At 67.5% G+C, this 12594-nt stretch overlaps 1 protein-coding gene across 8 annotated transcripts in view; it reads left to right on the plus strand.

Moving 5' to 3' along the window:
* Positions 1 to 12594, plus strand: part of PIP5K1C (phosphatidylinositol-4-phosphate 5-kinase type 1 gamma) — a 37964-nt gene that overhangs the window by 16636 nt on the left and 8734 nt on the right. For 7 of the 8 annotated variants that reach the window (XM_036234105.1, XM_036234107.1, XM_036234104.1 and 4 more), the window contains exons 3-14: positions 202 to 294; positions 1983 to 2113; positions 2956 to 3073; positions 3458 to 3610; positions 4517 to 4816; positions 5524 to 5729; positions 7389 to 7472; positions 7996 to 8044; positions 9462 to 9546; positions 10976 to 11137; positions 11826 to 11964; positions 12065 to 12097. In XM_036234105.1, the coding sequence (XP_036089998.1) occupies positions 202 to 294; positions 1983 to 2113; positions 2956 to 3073; positions 3458 to 3610; positions 4517 to 4816; positions 5524 to 5729; positions 7389 to 7472; positions 7996 to 8044; positions 9462 to 9546; positions 10976 to 11137; positions 11826 to 11964; positions 12065 to 12097 (1553 nt within the window). The remainder of the gene's footprint in view (positions 1 to 201; positions 295 to 1982; positions 2114 to 2955; positions 3074 to 3457; positions 3611 to 4516; positions 4817 to 5523; positions 5730 to 7388; positions 7473 to 7995; positions 8045 to 9461; positions 9547 to 10975; positions 11138 to 11825; positions 11965 to 12064; positions 12098 to 12594) is intronic. The other variant, XM_036234109.1, reaches the window with a different exon arrangement.

The raw sequence follows: 12594 nt of genomic DNA on the forward strand, positions 1-12594 counted from the left end.
CCGGGACGGCCCCAGAGAACGAGGCTGCCCCTGTGATCCTGGTCTGGACGGGGCCCTTCGGACGAGGCACTGCCACGGGGGTTCAGCCCGGGGCCCCAGCTGCCCGCGGCGACCAGGCCGCCTCTCGCCAGGACTCCTGGAGCGTGCGGCCCCGGCGGTGCCTCCTCGCTGACTTAACGCTGCCCGTTTCTCCTCTCCTAGGCCCCGCCAATGACCGGACAGCCGGGCCCCGGCCCCGGGAGGAAGCTGGGCCATCGGGGCGTGGACGCCTCCGGCGAGACCACCTACAAGAAGGTCGCTGCCCCGCCAGTAGCCGGCCGGGGCGGGGCGAGGGGCGGCCCGTCCGCCCCCGGGGCACATGCCAGGCCCCCGAAGGCTGGGCACGTGCCATGGCCACGCTCAGGGCACAGGCCTGGCGAGTCCCCAGGGCGAGCCCTCGGCTCCCAGCCCTCTGGCTCACCTAGGGGGTGGGAATCACAGCTCCCCCCTCTCCTCTCCCCTCTCCCCCCTCCTCTCTCCCTGCCCCTCAGGAAGCGGTGCTGAGGGGAGGCAGCGATGGGGACCCGCGAGCCAGGCCCAGCCTGGGGGCACGCAGGGGGCCCAGACCCCACGCCGCTAGGCTCCCTGCCTCGGTGTGACCCCCATGCGCCAGCCATGCTGACAGCACGCACTGCGGGGTCCCCATTCCCAGGGTGCAGGCCGGGTTGGGGGGTTCCAGGGAACCTCAGGGGTGTGCCACCATCGCCGTGGTCCGTGTCGGAGCGTTTCCAGCCTCCCAGGATGACGCCCTGCCCCCCGAGTCGCCCCCGCCCCGCTCCCCAGCCCCCGACACCAGCGCCCCCGGTGCGCATGCCGCGTGGCCGTCCGTGTTCAGGGTCTGTCCGTGTCGTAGCGAGTGCCTGAGCTTCGCTCTTTCCCGTGGCCGAGTGACGCTCCTCAGTGGGTGGACCGCGTGGCGTCTGTCCACTCGCCAGCTGCTGCGCGGGGGCCGCGGCGAGCCGAGCTGCGCGGACGTCGCTTGCACCTCTCTGGGGCTCGCGCCTACCAGGGGCACGCCGGGTCGTGCGCACACCTCAGCCCTCGGAGGCACTGCCGCTCCGTCCCCCCGCGGCTGCCCCATTCTCTGCCCCCGCCAGCCGTGCCTCGGTTTCTGGCTCCTCCGCATCCTCGCCAGCCCTCGTCTGTCCTGGTCGCGCCCGGCCTCGTGCGTGGGAAGCGCTCCCTCACCGCGGCTGTGGTTTGCATCTTGCCGGCGCCCCTTGGCCGTGGCATATCTGCCCTGGAGGAGCGAGGTGCTGTCACCGGCACCTGGCGGGGGCCGAGTGCAGAGGACAGGGTTCGGGAGAGGCGTCTGCAGGCCGCGCAGCAGAAGCCGCCCCCGCCCGTGCTCCCTGCCGCTTGCTCGGGGCGCGGGTGCTGCGGGCCCGAGTCGGTCCCCCCTCAGCGTCACACATGGCATTTAGAGCGCAGTGGTGAGAGCTAGGCCACGCGGGTGGCAGGTGCTGCTCAGGGCGGGCGGCCTTTGGCCCAGGCTGCGTGCGTGGGCTGATGCGCTGTCACGCCCGTCCCGGCTGCGGGTGGGGAAACCGAGGCCCAGCGAGGCCGCGTCGCCCCCTCGTCCCGCCAGGTGGAATCACCGAGGAAGGGGGTTGGAAGGAGCCCGGGTCTCTGGAAGTGACGTTTGGGCATCACACTACGTCGTATCCCCCCAAAAAAGAAAAGCCCCATGGTGGCTAGACCCCTGCTGGGTCAGGGCAGTTGTAAGATGTTGGACTGTTCTAGAACCTTGATTGAGAATGGGCCTTAGGGCCACGCGAGGCGGTTTGGGAGCCTCTGCCAGGCCACCTCCTTGCCATGCGTTCGTGTGGACTGAGCAACTGGCCCTCGGCCCTCGGTCCGCGACAGGTGCTCCTCAGGCACCTGTGGCCCAGGCGTGGGGCAGGGGCCGGCCCAGGGGTCCTGACGTGGCCGTGTCTCCGCAGACCACATCCTCCACCCTGAAGGGCGCGATCCAGCTGGGCATCGGCTACACCGTGGGCAACCTGAGCTCCAAGCCGGAGCGCGACGTGCTCATGCAGGACTTCTACGTTGTCGAGAGCATCTTCTTCCCCAGGTGGGCCCGCCACACACCCTCCGGACACCCACTCCCACCCTGTGTCTCCTCGGCTTCAAGGTCCGACTCGGGATTCGTCAGGGCAGGGGTCCCCAGGTCCGTAGCCTGTCAGGACCGGGGCCGTACGGCAGGAGGTGAGCGGCGGGTGAGCCAGCAGCTCCCAGCGCCGGCATCACCGCCTCAGCCCCGCCTCAGAGGCAGGCGGCAGGCGTTAGAGCCTCAGGAGCACAGGTTCCCGAAAGGGCGGGGACCGCAGCGTTGGGGTACGCGCTCGCTGCTGAATCAGAGGGAGCCTGCAGCGCTACTGTTCTTTCGAATAGGGACACAAAAGGTACAAGGTTATTTTTCGGTCTCTCACACACACTTCAAGCCGGACAGGCAACCGGGGCCGGTCAGTGCGCCCCGGGCTCCTTCTGGTCGCTCTGCCGTCCCGCGTGCAGCTCTTCTAACCAGCGGTCCCAGCTGGCTGCCCGGGCTTCGGCTGTCACTTTTGCGTTCCGTTCCAGCAGTAGGAAGGAGCAGAAGGGACCCGACCGGGAAATGACACGTGTCATTCCTGCTCTGCTCACAGCTCCTGGGCCAAGCAGTCACGTGACCACACCTAGCTGCAAGAGAGGCCGGGCAGGGGGCTCATTCCACTTGGCCATGTCCCAGCCACCGTTGTGGGTTCTGTCGCTAACAAAGGAAGGGAGACTGGATACGGGGCGGGGGCAGCCTGTGGCTGGCCGCCACCCTTGGTCCCATCGGGAGCCCCGAGTCGCCTTTTGGATTGGTGACTTGGGAAAGCCGGGGAGCTCTGCGGCTAGACCACTTCTCACAGGCCCCCCCATTTCCTTCCGCAGCGAGGGCAGCAACCTCACCCCCGCCCACCACTTCCAGGACTTCAGGTTTAAGACCTACGCGCCCGTCGCCTTTCGCTACTTTCGGGAGCTCTTCGGGATCCGGCCGGACGACTACTTGGTAAGCGCGTTGGTCAGCTGTTGCTGCGTGACAAGCTCTTGCAGACGCAGTGGCTCGAAATGTCACCTGCCTGTCACTTCGCCGTTTCTGCGGGTCAGGAATTGGGTGTAGCTCAGCCGGGTTCTCTGCTCAGGGTCGTGATCAAGGGAGGGTTGGCGACCGGGGTCTCACGTAAGACTGGATTGGGGAAGGGTCCGCTGTCGTCACTGGTGGGACTCAGCTCCCTGCTGGCCGTGAACGGGGCGCTTTGCTCCCTCCACACGGGGGGAGGGAGAGAGCCTGTCAGCTAAGTGGACGTGACCAGCTCCTGGTAGCTCCTCACGGGGGGGGGGGGGGGGGGGGGGGGGGGGCGGTGCGCCTCACCCACGCCCCGCCCCCTTCCAGTACTCGCTGTGCAACGAGCCGCTGATCGAGCTGTCCAACCCCGGCGCCAGCGGCTCCCTCTTCTACGTCACCAGCGACGATGAGTTTATCATCAAGACGGTGATGCACAAGGAGGCCGAGTTCCTGCAGAAGCTGCTGCCCGGCTACTACATGGTAGGGGCGGGCGTGGGCTCCCGGGCTTCCCTCCAGGCCCCGGCCCCGCCCCCAGCCTCACGCGCAGTGCTTCCGCCCCGCCCCCAGCTCCTGTCTGCGCATGTGCAGGAGCAGAGGCTCCAAGGCCCCGTGTACCCACCCACTGGACCACAAGAAGCCTTCCCGGGGTCCCTGAGCCTCACCCTGGGGGACCCTTCAGGGGATCCCCCCATACTTGTGAGCAGGCATTGAAATTTAGGCCCTGGCAACTGTCGCCAGCAGAGCAGGGAGTAGGTACTAGCCCCGCCTCGCTCCCCATCCTCTCCCCACTGACACCCCTGAATCGTGGGTCCAGAAACTGGCTCGTGGGCCGTGTGTCTCAGCATCCGGTGACTCAGAGGCTCAGGGAGGAGGGGCTGGGCCACCAGCTGGCTCCTTACAAGGGACCAGCTGCTCAGGCACCCGTGTCCTTGTGTGGCTCAGGACCCAGAAGTGTACGTCAGGCCCCTGGGTGGGGTGGGAGAGGGGTCCTGATATCAGGTGGGCTCCGCCTGAGTGCCGACCGCCCTGCTAGGCCCAACCAGGGTGGGCTGTAAACCGGGTCTGGCCTGGCGGGAAGCTAGATCCAGACAGCTGGGTAGTGTCCCACGGGGTCCTTTATTGAAAGGTCATCTCGCTGTTCCTGGCTCTGTAGAAACAGACCCTCCTGGAGCTTCTAGCTGTGTGGGAAGACAGAGAATTAAATCCCGGGTGTGACCCACAGAGAGTTGGGGTGCTGGGCAGGGAGGCGGGCAGGGCGGGCTTCCTGAGGAGGCGGCCTTTGGCCTGAGAGCTGGTGGCCAGGTGGGGCCAGCTCCCTGCTGAGCGGCTGTGCGGCACCAGGGGCCCCCCAACCGCTGCCCACTGGCCCGCCCGCCCCACACCCAGAACCTGAACCAGAACCCTCGGACGCTGCTGCCCAAGTTCTACGGGCTGTACTGCGTGCAGTCGGGCGGGAAGAACATCCGCGTGGCCGTCATGAACAACGTGCTGCCGCGCGCGGTGCACATGCACCTCAAGTTCGACCTCAAGGGCTCCACGTACAAGCGGCGGGCCAGCAAGAAGGAGCGCGAGAAGAGCGCGCCCACCTTCAAGGACCTGGACTTCATCCAGGACATGCCCGAGGGGCTCCTGCTGGACGCCGACACCTTCTCCGCGCTGGTCAAGACGCTGCAGCGCGACTGCCTGGTGAGCCCGGGGGCGCCGCGGCCGGAGCGGGGCGCGGGGCGTGGGCCGGGGCGCTGGCGGAAGCCGCTGGGAGCCAGCCCAGGCCGGCAGCGCCCGGGCCCTCCCGCCCCCGCCCGGCCGCCGAGGTGTGCGCCAGCTGCGTGGCTGCTGGCTCTGCGCTGCCCGCCCACAGCCGGCTGCTCCTTAGGGACAGAGACTGTCCTGCGGGGCTCTTCACCAGCCCTCACCCTCTTGACGGCCCCTCCCCCGGGCACCGGCTTGTCAGGGCCGGCTGCGTCCTCTGTGGCCCTCTGCTCCACACTTCGGGTCCCGACCCCTTCGAAACTTGACACAAAGTCCCCAGAAAACCACCCCAGTGTTTCGGGGCCTTGCAGCTCCCGGGACTGAGTCCTGAGCTCAGGTGCACATGTGCGGTGCCTGGGCTCCCCCCGGGCCCGGAGCAGGCGGCGTGCACAGCACCCGGCCCCCAGGGTGCAGAGCTGGCTGCTCTGTGGGAGGAGACTGTCCTGGCCACACGCGGAGCCCCAGGCCACCCCACGGGCCGGTCCCAGCTCTCACCATCTACCCCACACGCCTCGGTCCCTTGGTCTCTGGGGCTGGGATGGCGGCGGTCCCCGCGTGCCGGGACCGGGTGCACACAGGGTGCGGCCCGGCGTCGCTACGGGTCGAGGGGGCAGCCGCGCGTCCTGACCCCGCCCCGCCGGCAGGTGCTGGAGAGCTTCAAGATCATGGACTACAGCCTGCTGCTGGGCGTGCACAACATCGACCAGCAGGAGCGGCAGCGGCAGGCCGAGGGCGCCCAGAGCACGGCGGACGAGAAGCGGCCGCTGGGCCAGAAGGCGCTGTACTCCACAGCCATGGAGTCCATCCAGGGCGGCGCCGCGCGCGGGGAGGCCATCGAGACGGACGACACGTAGGTGGCCGGGCGGCGGCCGGCGGGGCTCCCAGCGCGGGGCCGGGGGGAGTCGGCTCGGGGGCGAGATGACAGAGCGGACGAGGCCAGAAGCCCGTGTGCGGCCAGTCTCTGGTCGCACACGGGGACAGCAGTGTCCGCCCCCGGGGCCCCGCGAGAGTCTGACAGGCGGCGCTCAGCTGTGGCCCGGTGTTCTGACCCACGCGGTGGGTCGAGGCCGTTGGCCGTCCCTGTGGGAAACACAGATGTCCCCTTCCTCTTGCTGGACCCCGCTGTACGAAGCGCCCCTAGACGGGCATTGGAAGGCGGAGCCGACGGGCTGAGGGAGCCCCTCGATGTCAGGGCGCGCACCCAGAACGCCAGGGGTGGGTCGACAGCACTGCGTCCCCAGAGATGAGAGGCTGCCACACCCGACAGCAAGCTCATGGGGCTCAGAGAGGAGCGTGTCCCCCACTCAGCCTCAGCCGCCCAACCTGGTCCTGCCCTGGGGACTCGGGGAGACAGTCACGGGCTGCGTCATTCTTCGTGGGGGCCGTCCTGGGTGCTGTGGGGTGTTGAGCAGCATCCCTGGCCCCATGCAGTCAATGCCAGGAGCACCCCTAGTCGTGACAACCAGACGTGTCCCCAAACATGTTCCACTGCCTCTCGTAACCATGCGCTGACCACACCAGGGACCGGCTGGACTCTCCACCTCCGTTGCTCTGTTCTGTCCTCGTGGGCACCTGGAGAGGGTGGCACCCCATTTCCAGCTGGCAAAACAGTAGCTCAGAGGCTGGGTGGAGGGAGCTATCTGGGTGCACAGCCCGCTGGGGGTGGGGCCAAGGCTCGACTCCGGCCCAGCTGCTGCACTGGGTTGCCCGCTGCCGAGGACCGAGGGAGAGCCAGGTGCAGGGCTGCACCTGAGGCGAGGTGGGGCGTCTGGGCACGTGCAAAGGCCCCGCGCGGCTGGCCCTGACCTCAGACTAACCCGGCGTTTGTAGGGTCTGCGCAGGGCCTGGCAGGGGATGGCGGGGCGTGCAGGTGAGCTCGGCGGTGCATGGAGTGCAGTGCGCAGAGCCTGGGCCTGGCGGGTCTGGGTCGTGGCGCCTGTGGGACCACTGCTGCCCCGTGCGGCCTCGCCAGGCCCACGGGCCCGCGCGCCTGCAGGTCTGGGGCCACGCGAGGCGACCGACTTCCCAGGTTGCACCCCAGGGCCCTCGAGGCTCTGCTTGGGAGTGCGTGTGCGCATATGTGTGGTGTGTGTGCAAGTGTGTACGCACGTGTGTGCGGGAGTGCACTGTGAGTGTCCTTGTGTGCGCGCATGCACGCATGTGTGTGCAGATCGCACGTGTGCATGTGAGTGCGTTCTTCGGGTGCGTGCCTTCCCGTGCGTGCACGTGCGTGTGTGCGCACGTGCACGCACCGCGGCGGCCTCGGCCCCCAGCTTTGAACCTGTGAGCTGGCTGGGAGAGCTGCTCGGCCCCCTGCCAGGATGGGTCCCCAGGTGCTGGGACCTCCTCTGAGTGTCCAGTCACGTGGCCCCTGCAGGGCTCGTGGATTCTCGAGCCAGGACCCTTCCGTCCTGCCCGCTCCCCCCTCTACCTCCTCCCCCCGTGCCCCAGCCCACTGCCCCCCGCCCGTCCCCGCGGATGCTGACGACACTCCGGGCTCTGTCCCCAGGATGGGCGGGATCCCCGCCGTGAACGGCCGAGGGGAGCGTCTGCTGCTGCACGTCGGCATCATCGACATCCTGCAGTCCTACAGGTGGGTGCCCGGCCCCCGCCGTGCTCGCCCGACATCCTGCAGTCCTACAGGTGGGTGCCCGGCCCCCGCCGTGCTCGCCCGACATCCTGCAGTCCTACAGGTGGGTGCCCGGCCCCCGCCGTGCTCGCCCGGCCGCCGGCGCTGCCTCCTCCTGAGGCTCCTTGTGCCTCCGAAGGCGCCTGCTTGGCCGCCCTCCGGGTCCCTCACCCGGAGATTCCACCGCCAGGGTCCGCCGTCGGAGCTCAGCAGAGGCGGAGACAGGGCCAGGCTGGCACGGGGCAGGGGGTGCCACCAGCTGATCATCCGCCCAGCCCTGTCTGTCGAGCACCTACTGTGTGCCAGGCGTGGGGCAATGAGCAAGACGAAACGCCCTGTGTCTGTGAAGCCGCCGTCTCTGAAAAGCTCCTGCGACAGGAAGAGCTCGCGCCCGTGGTCTGGCCGCGGATGCGCGCGTGGCGCTGCCTGGAGGAGCCGCCCCCCGAGCTCGGACCCGGCTGACGTGTGGGGCATTGTCTCTCTGCAGGTTCATCAAGAAGCTGGAGCACACCTGGAAGGCCCTCGTCCACGACGGGGTGAGCGCTATGCCTTTGTTCACCCCTGCACTCGTTCCGTCTGCCAGTCCACAGGCGGAGCGACCGGCTCCCTGGGCCAGGCACAGGCGCCGAAGCCAAGGGACGTGTCCACCCTCCCAGGAGTCATGTCCAGTGGGGGCGTCCCCTTGGCTGGACAGCCACAGGCCACAGGGTCGGGGTTCAAACCCTCCGCGAGGGGCACGGGGAGGCTTCCCGGAGGAGACAGCACCCCAGCAAGTTGGAAGGGCTCCCGAGGACAGCCTGACCTGGAGGGTCAGGGGCCAGCAGGACAAAGAAAACTCTGGAAACGCGCTGTCGAGGGCGTCTTGGGCCAGCACCACATGGCTCCGACCCCTGTGGCCACATGGGCGCGTGACCCGGGACGCCTCGGGGAAAGCTCGCGGAGCACTTCCTCCCGAGCACCACCAGCATGCCAGCACTGGCGGAGGGTCTTTCCTAAACGTGAAAGGCCGTGAGGCCCGATCCCCAGAGGCCAGACGGAGCCCCCCGCAGGCTCCAGGCAGCCCTCGCACGCCCGGTCCGGCCGCGCCAACAGCCAGCCTGGCAGATTCGTTTTTACTAACGTGTGAAAGGCTGTCCACGTGCCTCCAGTCTGTAAAATCTGAGATCCCAACAACCCCCACACCCCTCAGAGAGCGCGTGCACGGTCTAGGCAGGAGCTTCTAGAATGTACATTGAGAAAGTCCAGGTGGTAGTCAGATAGCAGGAGACTCTTCGGCGGTGTTACGAAGCCACAGCGGACGGGAGGGCTGTCTGTCAGGCGCTGCTGCGCCTGGCTGTAACCCCCCAAACAGAGACCGGGTCAGCTCGGGGGGCCCCAGCTGTCAATCGCAGTGACCCTGCGGGGTGGCGGCTCCCGGTTGCCAGGCGCCCGGCGCCTGCTGCGTTGCCATGCACCCCGAGGCTTTGCCCTTGGCCCCTGGCCCGGGGGCTGGCCCCGCTGCCCACCCTGAGGGGGTCCGGGGAGCACAGCGTGCACCCGGCACAGCCGATCACCTCTGCCCTTGGGGTGCTCCTGGCTGTGTGCCAATAAAACTTTAGTTACAAAACAGGCATCGGGCTCCACAGACCCTGATCTAGAGAATTCCGCTAGTTCTTTTGATATTAATTAATTAACTAAATGTTCTTTTACAGTAGAAAAAAGCTTTATTAGAAGGGAAAGTACACTTCCAGACATGGAAGCGGGCCTGAGCAAGAGACACGTGGGTCAAAAATTCAAAGTACAGATGGGTCGATAACGTGAAAAACCTCCCTCCTGCCCCTCTCCCTGCCACCGCGCCTGGTCCCTGGGTCCCCTCCAGGAAGCGCCGTGCCATGGCCCCACCCTGCACAGGTCTGTCCTGGCCATCCTGCCTCACACCCCTGCTGGCCCTCGGGCTCCCGCCTCTCTTCCCAGGACACGGTCTCCGTCCACCGGCCCAGCTTCTATGCCGAGCGCTTCTTCAAGTTCATGAGCAACACGGTCTTTCGGAAGAACTCCTGTGAGTCGCCCTGGCCCTGTGGGCAGCAGGGACCTGGGGCTCGGAGAAGGGAAGGCGGGGGCCAGGTGCCTTGTCCCGCCACTTGGTCAGCCTTGGGTGTCTGTCAGGGCCCTGGCCCTGACGGCAGGGTAGTCAGGCAGCCGCCCCTCAAGGGACAGCGCCGGGCCTGGTGCCGCTGTTCGAATCGGAGCCCTGGCTACACCTCGCCCTGCCTGTGTGTCCTCGAGTCGCCGGTGGTCACAGGCCTGTGTCGCCGGCTGTACAGAGCTGTGGACGCTGCACGTGCCTACACACGTGACAGGTGGCCTTGGCCCTCAGCCTCGCGCCGTCGCCAAGGATACGTGACCTTGGTGGGCACCAGGGAGGCTGGTCCTGGGTCTCACCGGGCATTGTCGGGGAGCCCACAGGGTGAACTCCGGGGTGGCTCCGGGGGATCCCACATCTGTGCCGGGCCTCGGGAGTCCCAGACCTGGGGACCCTCCCAGGCTGGGGTCCCACATGCCGCTGGAAGGGTTTTGGTCCCCATGTATCTGTCATCTGCCCCCCAAAATCAAAGTGCTTGTTGGCCTTGGTCACTGTGTCCGTGTCCAGCCGGGGGCCTGGCACACAGTAGTTGCTCAGTAACTGTCCTGCTTGGAGACGCACGGGGCGCCTCACACGCGGGGCCCGCAGAGCAAGGCGGCTGCGTGTCCTGTGACACGTGGGCAGTAGCCTGAGATCGGCCGTGCTGGGAACAGCGGCACCCTGGGAGCTGGCAAGCACCGCGAACCCGGCTTTGTCCCCAGAGTCGGTTAACCGTACCAGCACGCCACCCCCCGGAACCTTCTCGAGGTGGCATTCCCACTGGTCCAGAGGAGTTTGCTGGCCTTTGGGACCGCGTGGCTGTGCACAGGGAAAACCGAGTGCCTGCTGTGTGCCGGGAGCTGTGGGGGCAGAGGTCACGAGGAGGCGTGAGGATAAGAGGGCGGCAGGTGCTGATGGGCCAGGCCGTGCAGAGGGCGCCTCGCTCAACCCTGTTGCAGGCGAGGATGCGGGGTGGGGGCCACGAGGCCATGCAGCCTGGCTTGGGGCCAGCCCCTTGCACCGAGCCCCGAGCCGCGCTCTGCCCAGCGCCTTCCATTTCCTGTCTGAATGTTGGGCTACAGCTGGGGTAGGCTGTGACAAAGGGGACGAGACCCCAAAATGCTCAGTAAAGGCTGGCAGCGGCTGACTGGGCTGCTGCTTCTGGGGGCCCAGGGAGGGGGTGCCAGAGCCAGGCAGGCAGCGGGGCGGGGCTTTCTCTGGGAAGTGGGTTCTTGCCAGGGTCTCGGGGCTGGAGGGTCAGGCTGGAGGCGGAGCGCCCACCGGCCCAGTGCAGGGGAGGGAAGGCTCGGCGGGGCCCTGCCCTGTCCTTGCTGCCCCTGGAACTCCAACCTCCCGCCCTGTGCAGCCTTGAAGTCGTCACCGTCCAAGAAGGGCCGCGGTGCCTTGCTGGCCGTCAAGCCCCTGGGGCCCACGGCCGCCTTCTCGGCCAGCCAGATCCCCAGCGAGCGGGAGGACGCGCAGTACGACCTGCGGGGGGCGCGCAGCTACCCGACACTGGAGGACGAAGGTGACCGGCTGCAGGATCGGGCGCACAGTGGCGGGGGAGGGGGGGCAGGGAGGCTGCGGTCCCTGGGGCGAGAGGGGAGCAGCAGCCATGTACCTCCAGGACCGGCCCCCTGAAGCTGGGCCAAGCCCGGAGGGAGGGACTTGGGTAACAGGCACCCCCTCCTCCAATCCAAGATCTGCAGCCATCTGGGGAGTGGGGAGTGGGGAGCAGCTGTGACTGGGCCTCGGGGAGAGCTCATCGGAGAAGGCGCCACCCGGGAGGTGACGGTCTCTCTTCAGATCACCAGTGGCTGGGTGGGGTTGGGCCTGATGTCCTGGAAGGTCCCTCGTGGCATCCAGGGTCCAGGATTCCAGGCAGGGAGGGTGGGGAATGGCCCAAGGGAGGCAGGAGTTGCCTGTGCCAAGTCCCTGCAGCTGCAAGGGGCCTGGCCTGTAGGAGGGACAGTGAGGAGCTCCATGTGGCTGGAGCAGAGTTGGGGGTAGGAAGGAGGTGGGGGGGGGGACCGGCAGGGATAATGCCAGGGGGGTGGGCCCGGCAGGACCGCTGGGAGGCGGTTTGGGGTTCTGAGAGCCTTGAGAAGCTGCTGGAGGCCCTTGTGGGGGAAGAACAGAGCATGGGGGACAGTGGGAGCTGCAGGGCAGCCCCGGGGGCCTGGCTCCCAAAGGTGCCCACCGCCTTGTCCCTGCAGGCCGGCCTGACCTCCTGCCCTGCACACCGCCTTCCTTTGAGGAGGCCACCACCGCCTCCATCGCCACAACCCTGTCTTCCACGTCCCTCTCCATCCCAGAGCGGTCCCCCTCTGAGACCTCGGAGCAGCCGCGGTACAGGTGAGCAGAAGGGGGCGTGTCTCTGAGGCTCAGGGGCGGGGCCGGGGCGGGCAGGCGCGAGGCCTCGCCCACCTGTGCCACCTGTTTTGCGTATCTGCAGGCGGCGCACACAGTCCTCTGGACCGGAAGGCAGGTGAGATGAGACCCCAGCCCGCTCCCCTCCTGTCGCCTCTGCCTCTCCCATCCCCTTGTCTCCCCAGCTCCTCCCGGCACAGCCCCCTCCACAGTTCCGCCCGGAGCCCCTCCCTCCACCCTCCTCGGTACGGTTCTAGAGCCTCAGGCTCTAGAACTGCACAGAATCTGGAGTCAGCTTCTGTGTCTTCCACCTGAGGACCCAGACACCACCCCTCTCCCCCGCACCTATTGGTCCTTGTTTTTTTTTTACTCTAAAAAATGCAAGAGGAAACATAGCGCATCGCCAGCCCCTGCCGCAGCGGGTCCCCTCCCTGGCAGCATGCCCCGGGTGGGGCTTCTTGTCTGTTTCTGGACGTAGCTGTCTGACTGCACGAGCAGACAGACGTGCGCTCCGGCCTGTTTTTCCTTTTTGTTTTTACATGCGCAGTGGCTCTGCCCCCTCCCCGCCCCCCGCCTTGCTTTGTCACTTTCCAGACGTCGGTCCAGATGTCGGCC

The sequence above is a fragment of the Rousettus aegyptiacus genome, unplaced genomic scaffold (assembly GCF_014176215.1).
Source record: "Rousettus aegyptiacus isolate mRouAeg1 unplaced genomic scaffold, mRouAeg1.p scaffold_m13_p_16, whole genome shotgun sequence".
NCBI lineage: Eukaryota > Metazoa > Chordata > Mammalia > Chiroptera > Pteropodidae > Rousettus > Rousettus aegyptiacus.